This window comes from Pleurodeles waltl, chromosome 9 (assembly GCF_031143425.1).
Source record: "Pleurodeles waltl isolate 20211129_DDA chromosome 9, aPleWal1.hap1.20221129, whole genome shotgun sequence".
NCBI classification, from domain to species: Eukaryota; Metazoa; Chordata; class Amphibia; order Caudata; family Salamandridae; genus Pleurodeles; species Pleurodeles waltl.
The window spans coordinates 369,566,386-369,589,162 of record NC_090448.1 but is presented as its reverse complement, the minus strand read 5'-3'; the positions used below and the strand labels follow the sequence as shown (position 1 = coordinate 369,589,162).

At 44.2% G+C, this 22,777-nt stretch overlaps 1 protein-coding gene across 4 annotated transcripts in view; it reads left to right on the top strand.

Moving 5' to 3' along the window:
* Nucleotides 1-22,777, top strand: part of LOC138259312 (cytochrome P450 2B4-like) — a 617,647-nt gene that overhangs the window by 289,624 nt on the left and 305,246 nt on the right. For all 4 annotated transcript variants that reach the window (XM_069206939.1, XM_069206936.1, XM_069206938.1 and 1 more), the window contains 2 exons: nucleotides 17,270-17,419; nucleotides 18,543-18,703. In XM_069206939.1, coding sequence (XP_069063040.1) covers nucleotides 17,270-17,419; nucleotides 18,543-18,703 — 311 coding nt within the window. The remainder of the gene's footprint in view (nucleotides 1-17,269; nucleotides 17,420-18,542; nucleotides 18,704-22,777) is intronic.

Genomic DNA, 22,777 nt, shown 5'->3' with positions numbered 1-22,777 from the left:
AATGCTGGCCTAAGAGAGGAGTGAACCTCAATATAGTGAAAAATTACTTTGGGAGTTTTTCACTAACAGAGCATGTAAAACTTAAAAGTACATGTCCTGCCTTTTACTCACATAGCACCTTTCCCTATAGGCTAACTAGGGCCCACCTTAGGGGTGACTCATATGTAATAAAAGGGGAGTTTAAGGCTTCGTAAGAGGGTTTAATTGCCAAGTCGAAGTGGCAGTGAAACTACACACAGGCACTGCAGTGGTAGGCCTGAGACATGTTGAAGGGCTACTGAAGTGGGTGGCATCATCAGCGTTGCCGGTCCACTTGTAGCATTTAATTTATAGGCTCTGGATATATGGTATAGCACTTTACAAGGGTCTTGCAAGTAAATGAAATATGCCTGTTGTGGATACATCAGTGTTACCATCTTTAGGGGAGAAGAACATGCCATTTAGCTCCATTTAGCAGTACTAAAGTTCTCAGAGTCCTAAGGCCACCAAACAAATACAACAAAAAATGAGAGGTGAAAGGCAAAAAGTCTGGGGTAAGACCACCCTAAGGATGTCAGGTCTAACACCCACTTTCCTATACCAAGTCTGTGAAGTGCCGATCCTCCAGAGTTGAAGACACCATCAAGAGCTCAACCAGATATTGTCCAAAGGACAGTTTGCAACAACCTTTTTTTCGGTCTTGAAGAGACAGAGATGGAGCAAACTCAGGATCTGGCTCAGACTGTTCAACAGCAGGCTCAAGAACTTCAGCGCCTGCAGAATGAAAACACAGTCTTACTTCACGCTCTAGCTGCCAGAAGTGCACATGTTCTGATAGTGTCTTGTGCTCCTTGCTGTTTCGGTGATCCAAACAAATAAAAAGAGCTCCTGGATTCCTTGACGATATTCATTGCATTTTGTCCCAACCAGTTTTTGCAGGATCGGGCCAAGTTTGGGTATCTCACCTGTGCCTTGGCTGGTCCAGCACTATTATGGGCGACCCCAGTAGTAGCAGCAGAAGACCAGTGTTTATTGGGCAATTCCAGTTCTTTTACAATTTTTAAACAAATGTTTCATGGTCCCAGATTAAAATTTTCAGCCAAAGAGGCTGTCTACGATATTCAGCAATGCAGAGAGGATGTGCTGATCTACAGGATCCTTTTCCGTCAGTTGGCTGTTGAGACTGCTTGGGTAGAGCAAACCCTGGTTAACATTTTTCACAGGGTGCCTAAAAAAGAGATAAAGGACAATTTGATGCATTAAACCTGTACAGAATATTTTTCCAAAATGGTTGACCAGGCCTTACAAATTGAGCATTGTATACAAAAACACAGGACACAGAGACAAAGGATTCACTCATCCTCAGCGACAAGCAGTTCTCAGATGCCAGTTCGGAGGCGGGAGTCCTCCCTGAAATTCCATCGAGTTCGGACAGTGAAGAACCTATGCAAATAGGTGGAGCCCAATTAGCACTTTCTGAGGCTGAGAGGGATCATCGTGGTAAACATGAGTTGTGCAAGTATTGTGGATCCCCCGGCACAATTTGAACATGTGCAGTATGCCCACAGGAACCGTTGGGATACTCCAAGTCCTGTCTCTTGTGAAGGGGAAAAGTTGGAAATACAGCCAGCCCCTTTCGGTGGAATATCTAGAGCTAACCATGTTTCACTTTTTCTACTTCCTGTTTTATTTAGATTTCCGGATGGAAAGGAAGAAAATATTTTGGCACTTACAGTAAGTAGTCTAAATTTGGATGAAAGTTGGCTGAAGGAAAGATGCATTCCTTGAATTACCAAAAAATCGCCTGAGCAAGTTCAAAGAGTGGACAGAACACCCCTAACATCAGGCCATTAATGGAAATGGCAGCTCTTTTAAAGATAACTCTGGGTAAACCCCAGGGAACCCTCTCCTTTAACCTTATCGCCTTGCCTAATCATACGGCCATATTCCTAATTCCATGGTTGGCGAGATATGATCCTCATATTAATTGGGAAACCAGACCGGTTTTGCGGTCATCTCAGTTTTGCCATAGGCATTGTTATTCTTTTGGGAATTAATGGACATCAAAGGAAGCGTTGTGAATTGTGGTCCAGAATCCAGTGTAATAAACCTCCTGCAAGAGATTCCAGCAGTAGCATAGTTTTATTGACCTTTTTGAGATTCCCTGAACAGAGTTTTAACCTTGCCTCTGCATCAGGAGTTTGTGCAATTCCCATTGAGCCTAAAGCAACCTTTCCTTTTGAAAGAATCTATTCTCTTTCGGAATCCAAAAGTAAGTTTTACAGCAGCACCTGCAGGAGAACCTACAAAATGGGTTCACACCTCGATCATCTTCCCCTTCAGCTGCCTCTGTGTTCTTTGTTCCAAGGAAATCAAATGAACTGAGACATTGATTTTAGAGTACTCAGCAAAGTAACAGTAAAGAACACATATCCTCTTCCTAAATTAAAGACATTTTGGAGTCTGTTAGAGGTGCCACAGTCTTTATTAAGCTGGACCTTCGTGTAGCTTATCATCTCCTCTGCATAAAGTAGGGAGATGAATGGAAGACAGCTCTCAGGACCACTTTAGGTCATTTTAAATAACTGGTGATGCAATTTACTTAGACTAAGCATCCAGCAATTTTCCAGTATTATATTCTTGCTCACATCCTCATTCTTTACCTCAATAACATTTTAGTCTTTTCCAAAGATCATCTTTGATTCATCAACAAATTAGTCAAGTGTTAACCAGACTTTGTCAAAACAATCTTTTCTGAAAACCTAACAAATGTGAGTTTGATCGGCCTGAAGTAGAATACATTCAGTTTTTCCTGAGCAGTACGTGAATATCCATGGATCCACTAAAAGTTTCTACTCTCCTGGATTGGCCAACTCCTTTGAATGTCAATAAAATCCAATTTTTTTTAGGGTTTGCTAACTTCTATCGACAATTTACTAGTAACTTTGCTCAGCTAACTAGTAACATCACCCATATTTTAAGAGAAGTTGATCCATGGATTTCAATAGAACTTTCCTGCCCAGGATGATTTCAAGAAACTAAAACTAGCCTTTACTCAAGCTCCAGTTTTGGGACATCCAGGCCCAACTAAGAAATCCATAATTGAAACTGATGCTTAACATTACTACTTCTACAGTGGCAGGGAGACGACAGCCTAGAACATCCAATTTTCTATCTGTCCCACATTTTGTCAGATTCTGAAAGGAATTATTCAGAACCAGAAAGAGACCTATTAGCTATAAAAATGACCTGCTCTGAATGGAGAAATTTTTTGATGGGTACTCAGGAGTTTTTTTAGATCCGTACATGCCATTGTAGCCTACAGTACTTTGGAAATATAGAAAGTAGGAATAGTCGACAGGCCTGTTGAACCTATTTTTCAACCTTTATGATGTATTAATCACATGCATTCCTCACTCCAAAAGCATCTTAGCTGATGTCTTTTTTTCATAGATATCCTCACTGTCCTCCAACCTTTGGTCAAAACATTCTCCCGTCTCAAGGAATAGTTGCATCCATAAATCTTTTCTCGAGATACCTGATTTTGTGGACAACTGAATTGTTTTTGGTTTGTTGTTTTAAAGAGTTCACTGAATTTTGCCTTTGATTTTCTGCACTCGCTTCTTCTGCTGTTGGTTTGCTGCTCTGGTCTCATGCATTTCTTTATTTTGTATTGCATAAGTGTATTAAAAATTACGTACATGAGCATGCAGTCTTTATTTTCCAAGACCTGGTAGGGTATAAAAGATTTTTCTGGTTTATTTTTAATTCAGATTTTACACAGATAAAATATTCATCTTGCTCCAATACAATTATAAGACAACTAAAATTAGCATGGTGTATTTCACCAGTCCATCATTAAGTGTAATATCGATCAATGTGCTTCCTCATAACATTGGCATGCAAGCAAAAACATCAACACAAAACTTCGGTAAGTTCCACATGCCCTGAATTTGGGTCTACCCTATATATCTCCCCTCATCCACCCATCATAATTCACTTGTACATTCCATAAGCATGACAGCAGTGAAATACCATTCCTAGCATTCAATAACTTTATTAGATATATCACTTAGTGACACATAGGCCAGTGAGTGTACCACAAGTCAGGTACACATGGTGTAACATTATACAGTGTATACCCTTTTCTTCCCACGAGAGCTGGGTTTCACCCCTGTGACAGTGCTGTCCCTCTTCCAGTTCTATGATTCAGTTGCTTAACCTGTCTTCACTTCTGCACTCCCCTTAGTGACAATGAGAGTATTTGCCAACCCTTTCCATATTCAAGGGGGACATGTTTCTATTGTGTTAGGAAGGGAATAAATCAAGTCTGCCCATTCCATCAGATCCTCCACTAGCTTGTACTCCTTCTTCACTTTCTTCATTTGTGTTTCCTCCACCACAGCCCACTCCATCATCAGCCCACTCAATCATTTCCCGCACGCATCTATCAGTAGCCAGAGCAAGAAAGGAGTCAGAGCCAGTGATTCACAATTCTTCTGTTAGCCAGTGTTGCACTAAATACATGTGTTCCTTTTTAGGTCTGGCATTAGCAAAGGCCTTTTGATTTTACTAAAATGATATACTTGAAGTGTCTTTCAGCCACCTTTCGTCATCTATTGGTTTGTTGTTGTGCCATTCACATTTTATTCCCGCCAACAGCATACAGAATGGGACAATGGGCCAGCCTATTTAAGGCACTTATTAACTTTATTTTGAGTGACTGAATTTTGATCTTTCACAAGGAACACTTCAGCACACAATGTAGCTCCATTCAGTGCTAGTGTTTTTTTTCTTATTATATGATTAGATCTGATAGAGACTTCTAGTTGCAGATCCCTTACCTTAGAATTTCCCCCAGGAGTCAGACTGGATCTGGAGATTTTTCTTTGAGCAGTTCCCTTGCGCGCTGTCAGGTGGCGATGTGCGACTCCACGTCCATCGTAGGCATCGTGGTCATGGTTTTACCTAAGTGCTACCCCGGTGCACTGATATCAGTCCTTTTCTTTCTGCACCACGTGCAGATACGGAGAGGGGCAACCCTGGTCATTTTTTGACCAAAATTGACCTTTTTGTCCGTTTTTGGACTTCTTTGGTGTTTCGAGGGATGGCTTGTAAGACCAGCTTCAAGTGCTCTGGCGCCTGTCACCGCATGATGTCGGTGACTGGTCTACACTTGGTGTGTTTGTGGTGTCAGGAGTGCAACCACGTGCTCTGAGTGCTGGACCATGAACCCAAAAGCTTTGAGGGAGTGCTCTCTAACGCTTGTGGCGGCCCAGCGCTTGACTCCGCATCGCTCCTGGTCTCGCTTGAGAGGAAGGTCTCAAGACCGCCCTCGAAGTCATCACCACCCATCCTCATCCCATTCAAAATCATCGGGACATTCGGGTCACAAGAAGAAGAAGTCAAGAGGCTAGGCGTTCTTTGCCTTCACCCCGTCGCTCGGCTGATGTGACGCGGGTAGAGCGTCGACAATCGATTACCATCCATGGAGCCTACTTCTAAGTCCATTCCATGCCTCCCTGTTCTCCAGGAGCCAGAGTCACCCCTGCCCAGCTTAAAGAATTTTGTGAGGCAGTGTGCCTCTTTGGGCAGACTGAACCCCCTGTGGCGCCTTTGGAGCCTCGGGGCTTGGGTGGAAGCCCTTCGAGTTCTGTGCCGGCGGTTCTCACCCTGGCCTTGGAGGGCCCCTCCCTAATCTGTTCTCCGATCCATAGAGACGCCAGTAGTACCATCCCGCCATCAGTTCAGCCCATCATCGACGTTGACCCAATCCTGATCCCTGACCACCGGAGCCGGAACGACATCAGTCGACACTGCTTCCGATTTTGACAGGACCTACTCACCCCAGGTTGGACTCAGACCCTTTTTATTATGGGTAGAAATATGAAAAAGGATTGGAGGGGACGCTGGACCCTTTAGAATACCAGCTAGACAACCCCCGAGATGGACTAGGCACAGGAATTGGGCACAACTAGTGGTCTGGATACTTCTCCAGGCGCTGGCATGCTTTCTCCTCCTACCTTGGCTACAGCAGAGTGAGCATCTTACTCCATGGTGGTCAGTAGGACAGCTGAGGTCCTTGGCCTTGAGCTTCCCTCTGCGGCAGTCAGGGCTAACCTCCTGACAGAGGTGCTTCAGCCTGGGGCTTCCAATTCGGAGCCTCTCCTTCCATTTAATGAAGCCCTCACTGATGTCCTTCTGGGTACCTGGTCAAGACCCAGCACAGGGCTCCTGTGAATAGGACAATCGCCTGATGCCATCAGCTCACCCTGATCAACCCTAAATTCCTGTCCCAACACCCCACACCCGAGAGCCTTGTCATCCAGGCTTCTTTGTCATCTGGCGCATTCCCATCTGCTCCCCCGGTTAGGGAATCAAAGAGACTGGATCAATTTGGGAAGATCTTTTCTTCCTCCAGTCTGGCATTATGGTCCATGAATACTGCATGCCTTTTGGGCTGCTACACCCATTCATTATGAGATTCAATTGCGCAGGTATTGCCGCAAGTCCTGGAGGATGCCTGAGCCATCATCTCCCAATCCGTTGCTGATGGGAGGGATGCGGCTAAGTTCACATTTTGTTGTGGGTTGGACACGACCGACTCACTGGGCATATCAGCTGCTTCAGCGGTGGCCTTGAGGCACCACGCCTGTTTGAGGACGTCTGGTTTTTCAGGGGATGTCCAACAGCCTCTTATGGGCATGCCCTTTGATGGCACCCGTCTCTTCTGAGACAAAGCAGATTCGGCCGTTGAGAGGTTCAAGGAGTCCCACGTTTCGGCTTGAGTCCTTGCCCACCACAGTCCACTTTTCATCCCTTTCGTGGCCACGGAAGAAGCTCCCTGTCACGTCCTTACCCTGCCAGCCACACAGCTGCACATGCTACCCAGCCACTGCCCGGCTGTAGACATGGAATCCCAATGGCTCGTGGGACAGGGAACAAGAGATCTGCCCACTCTACCCCCACCCCTGCAGCAGCCTCCAAGCCTTCCTAGTCCATCCCCCATCTCAGACTAGTTGGAGGCAGGATTCACCATCACCTGCCATACTGGGAATCCTTCACAAAAGACAGGTGAGTTTTGCAGATCATCCGAAGGGGATACTCCCTCCCCTTCGAGACTGCCACTATGGCAATGCCACCATCCTACGGCTGCTTACCAGAGGATCATCTGGCACATCTCCGTGGCGAAGAAGTCGCAGCTCTCTTGGCCAAGGGAGACATAGATAGGGTCCCTTTGCCAGAAGTAGGTTGTGGTTGTTATTCCCGCTACTTTCTGGTGCCCAAAAGGGACAAGGGCCTACGTTCAATATTAGACCTTCAGGCCCTCAACCTCTTCCTCAGGAAGGAGAAATTCAAAATGCTCACTCTGGCTCAGGTCCTGTGTACCTTGGACCCAGGATACTGGATGGTAGCGTTGGACTTGCAAGACGCTTACTTCCATATTCCCATCTTACCTGCCCACAGGTGCTACTTGTGATTCATGGTAGGTCACAAGCACTTTTAGTTTACCATGCTCCCCGTTGACCTTACCAGCGCCCCTTGGTGTTCACGAAAGTGATGGTGGTGGTTGCAGCTCATCTGCACAGTTAGGGATTTCAGTCTTCCCCCTACCTCAACGACTGGCTGTTGAAAGCCAACACTCCTCAGAAAGTTGTTTCCTACCTCCAGACTATGGCGAGCCTTCTGCATTCGCTGGGGTTCACTATAAACACATCAGACTCCCTCTCAGACGCTCCCTTTCAACAGAGCTGTTCTGGAACAGAGCAGTTTCGAGCCTATAACCCCGAAAAGCAAGTCCAGGATATTCAGGCTATGACTCTGATGTTTCAGCCTCTATCCTTGATTTCGGTGAGAATGACTCTGAGGTTGCTCGACATCATGGCCTCCTGCATCCTGCTGGTAACACAATCAAGATGACATATGCGGGCTCTGCAGTGGGACCTGAAGTTCCAATGGGCACAGCATATGAGGAATCTCTCCGACATGGTCCAGATCTCTCAGGGGACTGCAAAAGACTTGCAGTGGTGGCTTTCGAATCTCAGTTTGGTCAGCGGCAGAACCCTCTTCCTTCCCTAACCAGATATCACAGTAGTGACAGATGCGTCACTCATGGGTTGGGGTGGCGACATGGGAGAGGAGGAGATCCCAGGTTTCTGGTCTCCGGCGGAACCCAGACTCCACATCACTCTGTTGGAGCTCCGGGGGATCAGGCTTGCACTGAAAGCATTCCTTATCTCTCTGAAAGGGAAAGTGGTGCAGGTGTTCACGGACAACACTGCTGCCATATGATACTGCAACAAGTAGGGCGGAGTTGAGTCGTAAACCCCTCGTCAAGAGGTTCTACAGCTCTGGACATGGCTGGAACTTAAGGGCATCACCCTGGTGGTCCAGAATCTGGTGGGCTCTCTGGATGCCAGAGCAAACAAACTCAGCTGTTGATGCATAGTCAATCACAAATGGTGTCTCCATCCGGAGGTGACGCAAGGTATTTTTCATCAGTGGGGAGAGCCTTGGTTAGATCTGTTCATCTCCGCAGAGAATGTTCAATGTCAGCTGTTTTGCGCATTGGAGTTTCCAAAGTGGCACTCACTTGGCAATGCTTTTCATCTCGAGTGGCACGCAGGCTTCCTTTCCGCCTTTACGCAATACCACTTCTGCCTAGAATTCTGTAGGAGATCAAGAACAACAGGGCCCAAGTATTCCTTTTGGCTCCAGACTGGGAATAAAGAGTATGGTATCCAGAGCTACTGAGCATGGCTACGGATCCTCCGATCAGACTGCCGCTTTGGGAGGATCTTCTGTCACAGAAGCAGGGGACGTTTCTCCACCAGAAACTGACAATCTTTGCCTACATGCGTGGAGTTTGAGCGGCAACAGTTGACAGCTTTCGACCTTATGTCCGAAGTCTGTGATGGTATCTTGGCACCCAGACGCCCCTCCACCAAAACGTTATTAGCCTTTTGTTGGAATACGTTTGTGGCATAGTGTACAAACAAGTCTGTTGACCCCCCTTTCTGCACTGCTCTCTGAGATTCTCTTATTCATTGTTTCTTTAGCCCAGCATGGCTCTGCTTTGGGCACCCTTAAAAGTTATTTATCGGCCATCTCAGCCTTTCTTAGATTGCCAGACCAACCTTCCTTATCAATTTCTCCCATTGTTGGAAGGTTCCTTAAGGGACTTACGCATTTGTTTCCTCCGACCCCGTTCATTATGCCCCAGTGGCACTTGAACCTGGTTCTAATTAATCTCATGTGTACCCCATTTGAGCCGATGCACAATTGTCCCTTGTGGCTCTTAACCAGTAAGACTGTATTTTTTATTGCTATCACCTCTGCTCACAGAGTGAGTGAGCTTCAAGCTCTTTCTACAAACCACCATATTTGTCTGTTCACCCTGAGAAAGTGGTGCTTCATACAAGTGCCTCCTTAATTCTTAATGTTGTTTCCCCTTTTTCACGTAGCCCAATCCATCACTTTGCCTACTTTTTACACACCCCCACACCCTTCTCATGAAGAAGAGGGACTCCACTCTCTGGATCCAAAAAGGGTGTTGGTGTTGTAACTCAGGGGTCTCTAGTTGGTGTTGGTGTTGTAACTCAATTGTACTAAAGATTTCTGGGTGGACGATCAACTCTTTATTGGATATGTGGGTGCGAAGAAAGGGAAGGGTGTGCAGATTTGTACCATCTCACGATGGGTATGCCTTGCGATTGTCCTTGTTCTTCATTTTATCTGAGAGCAGTCCCTGAAACATTTCTGAATCTTGCTGGACTTCCGACTTTTGTGTGCAGGGTAGGATATGCACTCCTTTATTATTTGGCAACAGGCCTTGGATCCTTCCTGCCCGTTCCGCCACTACTGTACCCTACTGTGGCACTCTCAGAGCCTCTGCTGATTCCTGCTTGCATATATGCAACACAGCCTGAGTGAAATATACAAAACAAGATCTGACCCAAACCTTCTGTAGAGAGGGTTCAAGGAAATATCATTCCGTGTCTGATTGGAGGCTTTTCCCAAAATTGGCACATGTGACACAAAATACAACTGGTCGACCTTTGAAAAGTTATTGGGCAGTAGCCCTACTGTATGTGTCTGTGATTCTCAAGTCATTATTAGGAGTCACACATCAGAGTATCTGAGCTTCAGGGCTGGAATGTTTGTTTGACAGACCCCCTCCAGGTTGGGACGAAGTTTGATCAAGACACCTGCAAGAATACCTACAGCTGCTGGAGCAGGAAGTTCTGCCTGCCTTTGGCTACATCTGCTTCCAGTGACATGTGGCCTACTTTGAAAAAGGGTCACATGCATGCCAGTACTCACCAGCAAAGCTTGGAGGAGTCTAACCGGGGAGCTCACCAGGCTCATAAGCTTTAACTAAAAGAGGCTGGAACTATTTGTGTAAGAAACTGAACTATTAATTGGGGTGAATGAGTCAAGGAATAATCAAAGCCCTTGCCATGGTGAACCCACAAAGTCACTAAATTAACCTGAGCTTAATGCCCCATCTGCTATGGTACAGAGCAGACAAGGATAACTTAAGACGATGGCTAAAGTATTTTTGCAATAACCAAACAGTAATAAGCCAACATGCAAAATAATACAAATCCCAAACTCAATTAGAAAAATAAAGTACAATTTAATTAATGACTCAGAACTAAAATGTCAAGAATTTCACAAGGGTAATCAAATATATTAATTTTTTATGTTTTAAGTAGAATTAGCGCAATAAAGCACAAAGCGTCCATAATAGTCAATAGTCAGGGGTCGAATACAACAGCAAGGTTCAACCATCTGACTTAGTCCTTTTAAACCCCAATCCACACTTCTGAAGCCCCTAGCACCTCAGCAGGGTTCATTCCAGGTCTATTTGCCAATGGCCATCTGGGCAGTTGCAGGAAAGGCCTCTTGTATCCCTGAAGCTTGGATAGGACGACAGCCTTATGACCCTTGGAGTCCACTTTTTTTGTCCTGGGAACAAGTAGAAGCATGTTCAGTACTTGATGACTCCTCTCAGGTGCCAGATAGAAGGCATAATCCTCTTTTGGTTTCCTCAGGTCCAGCAGTGTTCTGCAGTGGCTGTCTGGAGGTGTCACATTTATTTCTGAAGCTAGTTACTGGGTGGGAATGACTCTTGGACACGTCCTAATAAAAGGGGTAAAAGTTCCAGAGGCCAGCCTTACCCACTGTGGGCATTTTCTAGATGGCAAAGGTCCTCGGCCATACAAGTCCAGGACTGTGGAGGCTGGGAGTATGAGTGGGGAATGCACTATTGTAATCATCATGTCCTACTACATCTAACACTAAAAGCTAATTTTGGGCAGCCACTGTACCCAAAATACACCCAAAGACAGAAGTCTGTATAGACAAAAGCAGGATTCTTCAGCTGCTAGAAAGTGTTGCGACCACTCGCTTGAATGACAGATATTCTGCAGGGGCGATGCCAGACCTCCTGACCTCCTAAAACACCTCTCAGCACTCCACAATGGAATTGGGAGCTCTGGCAGGTGTCCCAAGATGGAAGTGAGAATATGGAAGAAGAGGGAAAGGAACACAGCAGCCTCGACTCTTCGAAGTCCTGTTCTCTGCTGGGCATCTAGGGAGTTTCTGCTGGGTTTGTCTCTTTTCTCCTGGGAACATGCTAAGGACAGAACACTAGGTACTATGACCCTAATTTATACTTTTTGGTGCTAAACTGTGCTAACCCAGTTTAGCGTCAAAAAGTATACTGCCGGCTGGCGCAAACCCAAGACGCCAGCAGGGCGTCATATTTATGGTATGACGCTAGCTGGCGGTAGGGCCTGGCTATCGTAAAAAAAAAAGGATGCTAGCCAGGTGAGGGAGGCATAGGGGGAACAGGGGGTTTAGCGTCAAAGGATGACGCTAGTCTGGGTAGAGGCATAAATAATGCCTCTAACCAGATTAGCATAATTTTCTGATGTTAAAACCACATGGACATGACTCCTGTCTTAGTTAAGACAGGGGTCATGCCCACCACCCCAGTGGCAATGCCCGGGGACATAAGTCCACTAGCATGGCCATTGGGCCCAGTGCCATGTAGGGGGGCCCACGTTAGGCTCCCCTATGGCACTACAAAAAATAAAAGAATATACTTACCTCTACTCACCTATACGTACCTGGATGGGGTCCCCCATCCTCCGCTGTCCCGCTGGTGTGGATGGGGTTGTCCCTGGGGCCAGGAAAGGGCACCTGTGGGCTCTTTCCATGGTCTCTAACCATGGAAAATAGCCCACAGGTCCCCTAACGCCTGCCCTGACCCAGTTGTTAAATAATGGCGCTAAGCAAGCTTAGCGCCATTATTTGAGGACCCCATTCCCCCATGCTTGATTTTAGTACGGGGAATAAATATGGCGCTGGGGCCATAACGTCACTTTTATTGCCCAGGAACGCCTACCTTGCATCTCATTGATGCAAGGTAGTTTTCCGCAGGCAAAAAATGACTTTAACTCCAATATTTTGGCACTATACATCTGTAGTGCCAAAATATAAATATGGAGTTAAGATTGTGCTGAATTAGCGTAAAAAATGACACTAATTCAGCGCAGAGTATAAATATGCCCCCAGATGCCCTAAAAGATAGACAGTGATACTAACAATATGAACAATCTCTGTGCTAGACAATTAAAACAGTTGTAGTATGATTTCTGATTTCACCTTAAACAAGAGTAGTTGTTCTCTTAAGCAAAATGCCAATAAAGTCACTCAGTTGTCCCATTTCAAGACCTTTTGTCTGACAGCCACACTCTGATAATGCTTAATGATGTAATCACACATTATTGTCAAGGGAATCTCACCCTGGTACACTTCCTGCCCAGATCTTCTTGCTCTCATCCTAAAGTACAGCAAGCACATCCCACAAGTCTATGTTGTCAGGATGGGTTTGCTGAAAGGCAGCTGCTTCTTCCTTGTGATTCATGCATTTCATGTGTTGGGATCACTTAGGAGAGGCCATGCAAGGACCCAGTAGAGCTCCCTGCAGGGCTTGAAGAGGAGCTATGCACTAAGTTAATTTGGCCTGGGAACATAGATGCCCAAATTTCATTTTGCTTATCTGTGTCATTTCCATGCTTTAAGTCAGAGCTAGGACCACACCCACAGACCAGGCATGAAATCTAGGGGTCATTCAAGATGACAAGCTCAGCATGATAGTTCAAGTTATTGTGAAACTCCTTCTTCCACATCCTATGCAACCTGCAAAAGATCTTCAAATGGTTGCCTCAGATCACCAGACGGACCATCACGCAAGCACTCCTCACCAGCAAGCTGGACTATAGCAACACTGTCTATGCTGGAATTTAAAAAAAACTCCTACACAGACTCCAGACCATCCAGAGCACCGCTGCAAGACTCATACTCGACCTCCCATGCTGAACCCACATCACACCGCACCTCAGAAGACTTCACTGGCTCCCTGGCCAATTCAAACTTCTCATGCACACATACAAAGCCCTACACAACACAGGACCAGAATACCTGAGCAGCCGCATACACTTTCACCAATCCACCTGACACCTAAGCTCTGCCTAACTCCTATTTGCACACACTCCTCGCATCTGCAAAAGCAAAACTGGAGTAGTCCATTCTTCTACATCACAACCAAGACACAAAAAGGCCTCCCTCAGTAAATCAGAGCATCCTCCTCACTTCTTGAGTTCTGCAAGAAACTGAATTCCTGGCTCTTCATGTAAACACCTTGGAACCACGCACCTACACATTTGCCCAAGTGCTTGGATACCCTTTCCGGAGGTTAGTGTGCTATACAAATCAACATAAAACAGCCTGTTTTATGTTTCCAAGTGTATTCCCATCTTGGTATTCCACAAGAAATTAGCCCAATCATACTGTTTCAGAGAAGCTCAGTAGGCCCGAGCGCGTACTTAGAAGTCTGCACTAGAAAAACTGACTCGCATGTTTTTTTGGGTGCGAAGGCATGAGTGCGCAAGTAAATACAAAGCACATACATATGCCTCTGTTCACGCTCCTCTTCTTTTGCTGTAATCAGGTGAAGGCTAGGAGCCTGCAGCTGTTGGGATGAGTCATCGCAGAGAGAGAGGTCTGGGTGGAGCTGCATAGGAAGACCAGCAAGGGTGAGGAAAGAGCACTGCTGCAGCAGGATTCACAAAGCCAAGCATCGGGTGGCGACTTGGGCATGGCTTTTATACCTGCTAAGCCAATCATGGCCTTCGGGTCACGTGCCTTGCGTGGGAACACGAACCCTTGTAAACACAGTGTGAGGGCTTGTGAATGTCTTAGAGCTGCTACGCTTCAAAGGGTCAACAACTCGGGCTCAAGTGCCCCATTCACAAGGTGGGCACTCTTATGCCCATATATTTATAACTACATGCTGATGTCCAAAAGTCAAAACAAGAGCCATATCGATAGAAGCCAGAAATGTAGGTACTGCATAGATAAACACACATGATTATTTCAAGGCAAACAAATGTCCGTACACACACTGGAATGGGGATGGGAATCAGAAACCTCCACCAAGCAGATCAAGAGGGTATGGGGCTCAGGGGTTTCCAAGGGAATTACATTGCTCAGTAGGAAACCACTAGGTAAGTTACAAATGAGACAAGGAGCTACCTGACCCCTGACAGACAGTGGAAACACAAGAACTGTCTTGGCATCCTGTTTCCTTCCTTCAAGTGAGCCCCATGTGTTATATAAAAACTAGAGACAGAAGTCTGGTAGGACAACAGCAGGATTCTTCAGCAACCAGTCAGTGGATGCACAAGGACTGACTTTACATCCTATTCCCTTCCTTTCAAGTGCCCCCTGTGTTATATGTAGAGATAAGCATCTTGTAGGACAAAAGCAGTGTCCTTTATCAGCCAGACAGTGGATATACAAGAATTATCTTGGTATCCTGTTCTCTCCCTTTCAAGTGTTACATGTGACTCAGCAGACTTGTCAACCCCACAGTCCGACCTGGCATATGCTGCTTAGCTCAGAGGAGTCATCTCTACCCATTGAGGTCAGCATGTTGTTGCTCCTGGGAGGCACTCCATACCTTTTCACACCTATTCAAAGGCTAATTACTGGCTTTGAAAAGGCAAATGAGTATATTAATAAGTCTTCTGGCAATCCAGGCAGAGAAAGGGTAACTTTCTAAAAGTTACCTTTCATTAATATATCTTAAAATGCAGCTCTATTTAGTTGTGATAACTACTAAAATAGTTATTTACCTGTTTTTCTAGCAAGCTCATTCCTGTGATACATTATTCCAATTGTAATCTGTTTTCTACATAGAATAGCGAAGCCTCACACAGTGAAAAATAGCTTTTGTGAATTAGTCGCTATAAGGACGTGTTAACAGTAAATTTCTACTTATCCTACTTTTAAATAGCATGCAGTCTGCCTTGTGGGCTAAAAGGCCTACCTAGGGGTTACTTATTAGTATTTAAACAAAAGGCTTCTACCTGCCAAGAGTTTATTTTGGCAGGTCTAATTGTTATACTGCTATAGCCAGGTTACAATAGAATGCCTGAAGCCATGTTTGCACCACTGCCACTATGGTGGCAGTGCAAATATGGTTTCAGGCCTAGACAATTAGATGCTGCATTCCAGTCATCCTAGGAATGCAGGGGTAAGTTAAATATGCCAATTAGGACTGAATGATGTTTAAAGGAAGAGCATAGGCACTTTACTGCTGGTTATCAGAGTTAAAGCAGACAGAGTTCTACAGCTGGCAAAAAAGATAGGGCAAGCATCTGAGGATACACTACCCAAACCAGTGACCGTGTAGTAAGTCTTCCTTGAAGCTGGACTTGTTACACTGAGAAACCCTTTTGAAACCTACAGTAGGCAAAGTGTAGACATTATGAAAGCCCCAGTACCAAATACAGTAGAAGGGAGCTTTGTGTAGACTGTAGTGTATGTGAAGATCATATTTTTCTTTCCATAGGATTTCCATTTAAGCAGTTGCATGGTTTTTGTGTACCATTGATTATTTTTGAGGGATTAATGTCCTTTTGCATTTAAAAAAAAAATTAAAAGCACAGACTGGACACTAAGGGCCTGATTTAGATATTGACGGATGGGTTACTCTGTCACAACAGTGACGGACATCCCCTCCGCCGACAGGATTTAGATTTAGGCGGATGGGATATCTGTTACTGTGGTGACTGAGAAACTCGTCCACCAATATCTAAATCTGGCCCTGAGTTATTGTTATTGTCTGCTTTGCTAAGTTCTTAGTGCCTAACACACCATCTTCCACTGTAAACCTTGGACCGCTGTGCTTTGCTAACCTGAAGGTCTAGTACTAAAAGGTGAAGCTGGTGCTCTGTAGGTGGTTCAGTAGTAAAGTGGACCAGGGCACCAGAGGGTAAAAGGCCCCAATTATCATAAATGCGTCCCAGTAGCCTCCGATCATCCTGGGATTCAACACCACTTCCCAGAATATGCAGAAATGCAAAAACCACCTTACACAGTGTCAATGATGAACTACTTCTTCATGGAATGAGAATGTAGGGGATTCTTATTATTAGGACTTGTTCCACTATCTTAGGTATGGGTGATAAAAAGGTAATTTCCTGAATCCTGTATGTGCCCACAATCCTAAATGATTTAATGATTGAAGAATTATGAGGCTCATTTTGACTTTGGCATATGGGTCGATAAGCTGTTGGAGTCTACTTTTCCCAGCCCTAAAGCCACCTACCCACTAGATAGTCTGCCCCCTTTGGTAGAGATTTTGTTTTTAGCGATGTTGCTTTCACCAAACTTGTAAGATCACTTTCATTCACACTTTAATGCATTCTGGCCAACCACACCAAGCGGCATGATAAACCAACTCACATTTTTTACATTTTGAAATACAAACCCCCAAAGTTATTTTTTTTAATCTTCAGTCAAAGTTGTTGACACACTGAGAGTTTTCTCCCACACACGTGGACAGTGGCCATTGTTTCAGGCCCTGCCTTTCAAGCATGCTATGCCCTGGCAAGAAAAAACAACTTTGACATGGCATTGGTAGCCCGCCCCTAAAATCAACAGGCACCACATAAATCAGTGGTTTGGCACCTCATGTCTTTTTTAGAACTCCAGGACCACAGTGGGTGGGGCCAGTTATATCTAAGCGATAAAAGGTCCACATGATAGACCAACTCTAAGGAACCCATAATCCGACAATGAATCAGTGTTGATGACCTTACTGTTGATTTCCTTAAATGATCAGCTCATGCCTTCTAAAGAAGCCAGTGGGATGTTGCCTAACTAGAGTTTATTAAGTCTCTACCTTTTTTGGTCTTCTGTTTTTTTGCAGGCATCACTAACAACAATGGAGCAGAATGGCAGACACTGCGTAGATTTGCCATCGCTACACTGCGCAACTTCGGGATGGGGAAGAGATCCATGGAGGAGAGGGTGCAGAAAGAGGCGTTCCATCTTATCAAGATTATAAAGGACACAGATGGTAATTGTCCAAGTTAAAATGTAGATGATGTTTGCATGCTTGATAAATACAAATATAAACGGATGCGCGTGGGCAGAACCCAGATACCATACAAATACGTACTGCGTTAGCTTTTTTGTTGTAATCAAGAGAGTGGACACATAATTAGGGAAGTCTCTAGAATACATATATTGTATAAATGATCCATCTCAGTTTGGAACATGAAGAAAGGATAATGCTGATAAGACACACAGTATATTTTAACAACATTAGTACTGAAGGTCGATGACAGATGATCTCTACACAGAAAAGACAGGTCCCTTCAAAGGCTAAGAAATATGTTGCAGCAACACCATGGGAAAACAGGATGACATGTCACAGCAAAATCGTAAAAAGTAATGCTAAATGATGTGGCTACTGCAACAAACAAAGGTAACCCTTCCTCCACAAGAACTGGGAAATGGTGGTCAGGGACTCAGTATCCTAGAACAGTGTTGCTGTATTGAACGATCCCTTGTACATTTTGCATGACGGTAGTCTTAGACATATCTGACAAGATGAACCCTTAAAGAAATCTCTCTTGGGGTTGAGTACATGGACTCTTGCTTAGCAGGGATTTGTTTCTGAACTGAGGCAGATAAAGACGGATTCTGCATAAAAGGCACCAATTGCTGTGGATTGTAATGTGGAATGGAAAGAAAGGATGAAAAGCACAGATCGGTCACATCTTCTGCAAGGCCCTGCTGGAGCTTGGTAGCTAGTCCAAAATACCACAGACCACTCACAATGAGAGAGGTAAGACCTTACACAACAGAAAAAAATCATTTAATCCCATTGTGGCTTTCGAATACCACATGTGTTAAGCGCATTGTTGATGAATTCTTTATGTAGATAGATGGGAGGTACAGTGAATGTGACAGGTTAGAACTGGTAGACATGAACATGTTGCAGCTAGGTGTAGGAGCAAGTCTGGGAATTTTGGGTAATGTGTCCTGGAGAGTCTGTATGCAGTTTCAAAACTGATCAGAGACAGTGGTCTCGCAATAAATTATCCCTTTTTGCTTGCTTTGTATTTCAAGGGTGGTTCCACTTTACAATGAACATCAACAATCCTTTTTTTAATGCCAATGTGTTAACCTTACAGGAAAAGCCTTTGATCCAATGATTCCCCTCCAGAGCGCGGTTTCCAATGTCATCTGCTCAGTTATGTTTGGGGAGCGCTTCGACTACAATGATCAGAAATTCCTGCAGATCCTGCACACCATTGATAAATATTTCAATTTCATCCGTTCTTTTATTGGACAGGTATGGAAAAATTCAGGGCCTCACTCATGGAGCTGTTTCTCAACATTCATTACAAGATCAGCTGGTGCTATTTCGTTTTAAATGACTTATACTAATAGTTTATATTTTGATTCAAGAGATGATTATGCACCTTCCAAAAAAGGAGAACCCTTGTTTGGTTTCTTGGTAATTATAGGAAATAAAGGGCTGAAGGTCCAGGCAGATGTAGTTAATTTGCCTCTTGGGAATAGATCCACATTCGTTAGTATCTCCAGGATTGAAATTTACACCACTTTTGTTCGTTTCTCAGGGCACTGCAAATACCATTTGAGGATGAACACCTAATTTTAAAGGGTAAACTCTGATCTCTGGTGGTGAAGTAGGGTAAACATGAAGGGTGGGGTGCTGCACTGTGCACAAGGATTCTCTGTGAATCACCATGTTTGGTAGATGTCTAACCTGCAGGCCTCTACTGATAGAAGAATAAATTGGTAAATGATGCCATGAGGAGGGAGACTAAAAGAGATAGACCCTCAAAGAAAGTAGGTCAAGGACAGGAGATGGAGAGTGATAGAGTAGTTGAGGAAAAATGAGATAAAAAGACAGGGGGAATGCCCATGGAATGCCTCACACAGTAGCCCTGCACCACCTTGCAATTTGAACACAAGAGTATGCTTTGAGGATCCGGTTGAATACCCTTTTAATTCTTGTGGAACTGGAATAACCTTACACTGAAACTGATGTTTTTTAACTTCCTTCCACGGTTCGAAAGGGACTGTAAAAGAATTAGCATCTTTGCATGGTAATCCCTTTATAAGGGGTTCCCTCGTAGTTAAATGCGACCTGCTAATCCCCTGGGTGAAGCATATACACCTTGTAAATACTGGACCAAATTACATTTGCAGCCATTTTAAATTAGCACGTACTTGTGTAAATAATGTTTGACGATTGCATTGAATTGTTTCATTCAATTCACTTGTGGCATGTGCCCCTGGCTCTCATTATCCGGTCTACATAGACATTCGATAATTTGTTCTATTTACCAATATGAAACAATCTTATTTAACATGAGATATATAGGCAATCAACAAACACCCTTAACTCCTTGAAAAATACAGGCCCATATTTATACTTTTTTTGCGCCGCATTTGCGTCGTTTTTGACGCAAAAACGGCGCAAACTTGCAAAATACCATTGTATTTTGTAGGTTTGCGCCGTTTTGCGTCAAAAAGCGGCGCAAATGCGGCGCTAAAAAAAGTATAAATACGGGCCACAATGTTTTAAAAGATGCACTAAGAAGAAATTAAAAGCATAACATGACCAAGCCAAAGGCACTCGTGTATCCTGTTTGGGCCAATGGAAGAGTGACGATGACAGAGTAAAAGATGGAGAAGCACGTAGGTACATGAGAAAAGAATGAAAAGCAAATTTTTACATGAATAACGCAGCTTCTGCTGAAAGAGACGGTAGGGAAACACTGACACATCTGTTTGTGCCACATGTATGTTCGTTTTGTAAAGAGGATGAAAATTAAATGAAAGAAATGGGCCCCTAGTGCTAGATGACAGGATTTACTTAAGGACTACAGTGAAGATAACCGAATGCTTTGGTTTCTAAAAGTGGAAACAATATGAACATATTAATAGTTAAAAGCCTTTAACCAATAAACTAACTGAACGGTGAGGCGGGATAATAACACAGTAAAATGACTTCGTAAGATTGTCCACTCCAGCACAGAAAAAGCATGATAACTAGAGGACATTCGTTTAGATTTGAGGTGGAAAATTCATGTTATTTCATAGATGAGCGAATCATGCTTTAAGAATCACAGAGGTAATGTTTGGTTTATATTGAACATTATCACTATTAAAGCAAATATTAATTCTGCTGAAAATGGGCATATTAGTCCCAAAATGCATGGAGCTGACTAACAGAAGGTTTCTTTGATTGAAATCGAGTTAGCTCAATATTGTCGTTTGGTCGAGAAAGACGAATTGTTTATCCTTAACAAATTATGTTAGGACGTTAAAATAAATGTGAACGGTAGTTTACAGAAGCAAAAACAGCAAAATAGTGATCTGGGGCAAATTTGACTGCATTGTTTAACCTTATCCCGAAGGCTTGTGCTCGAAACATGAAATCTAATTTGAACGTTCAAGGGAATGAGAGCTATGTTACGCATTATGGGCCAAATGTAAAAAGCTATTTTGCAGTCGCAAAATGTTAATATCCCCTTTTGCGACTTCAAAATGGCTTTGTATGATATACCAACCCTATTTTATAAGTCCGTATCCAGTTACTGACTTGCAAAATAGGCATTGCTACTCGCAATTAGGAAGGGGCATTACAAGGGTGGCCCTTCTTAATTGTGACTCGCAGGCCCAAGTATGATTGTTTTATGACCATGAATGCGATCGCAAAACTATCTCAGTTACTACCAATTTCAAATTGGTGATAAACCATTCGCTAACAGGAAGGGGTCCTTAAGGGGCCTCTTCCCCCTTTGTGAATAGGGGTGCCAACATTTTTTAAGAGCAATGCATTCTGGGGCATTTAAAAAAAACTGCTTTATTTAAAAAGAAGTCATAGACATGGTGGTCTGCAGACCCCAGCAGGCCACCATCCCTGTGAGTGTGGCCATTCACAAATGGGTTGCATTTTGCGACCAGCCTCATGAATATCGATGAAGCAGGTCTCTTGCCACCCATTTGCGAATCACAAATAGTGTGCTTGACACTATTGTATCTTTTGTTTTGCGACTTGCAATTTGTAAGTCGCAAAAAATCGCAAATTGCGAGATGCAAAACAAAATGGTCGTACATCTGGCCCTGTGTCTCAAGTCAGAACATTTAAAACTGGTTTTGTTTTCGCTTGAATACAGTTTATTTTTGTCTTTATTTATGTTTTATTTTTTCATTGTGGGACGTTGTAGGAGGCTGGCCTGGTTTGTAGTGGGTGCCCTGGGTACTTACAACAGGTCCAGTTATCCTTTATTAGTGAAATGTAGTAGTGTTCTAGAAGCTTAGGCTGATAGCGATAGCTATAGCAGAGCAGCTTAGGCTGAACTAGGAGACATGCAAAGCTCCTGCTATACCACTTATACACAGTACTTATACACAAGTAAAGACAATACTCCGTGTAACCAAAAATAAAGGTAGTTTATTTGGGTGACACAAGGCCAAAAATACTCCTTCTGGGGGTAAGTATTATACACAATATATACACTAGACACCAAATAAGGTACGTAATTAGACATAAGATAGTGCAAACAATAGGAAATGCTATAGAATGTAATGGGAGAAAATAGGTCTAGGGGCAACACAAACCATATACCATGAAAGTGGAATGAGAATCACAAATTCCCCCCTAGACAAGTGTAGTGTGTAGAGAATCACTGGGAGAGTAAGAATAAAGTAAAGGTAAGTAAATTACCCCACCCCAGAGCCTAGGAAAGTAGGAGTAAAGTACTGCAAGTTTCCTTAGGACACACTACAAGTCATGATTAGAGTCATTGCAAGAACCAAGAAAGACTGCAAACAACAAATAGTGGATTCCTGGACCTGAAGATTTGCAAAGGAAGGAGACCCAAGTCCAGAAGTTGGAAGAAGTTTCAGGAAGGACAGGAGCCCCTGCCAACCCAAAAGAGGGTGCAAAAGAAGAGTCCCCGGTTGGATGAAGACTGCAGAAATGCACCCAAGGAAGCTTTCAGTGGGTTCCTGCATGATGCAATGGATATCCCACGAAGAGATGTTGGATGCAGACGACTATTGGTGCTGGATTCGTCCAACAAGCCTTGGTTCCGGCAAAGTCGCGTTTTGCTTCAAAGTGGCGCTGTCTGTCCAACTCTGTGTGAGAAAGAAGAGGGGGCTCTCAGCACCTCAGAGAGCCCTTAGAAGATCAGACAGCACCCACAGGAGTCCCAGGACACGGGGACAAAGGAGGTGCAAAATACAGTTGGTGCAGCACTACAAAGGAAGGTCCCATGCCACCGGAGAACAACTCAGCAAGTTGAGCGTCGCAGGATAGAGTGGTGGGGACCTGAGCCAGGCTGTGCATGAAGGAATTTTGCAAATAGTGCACAGAAGCCTCAGGAGG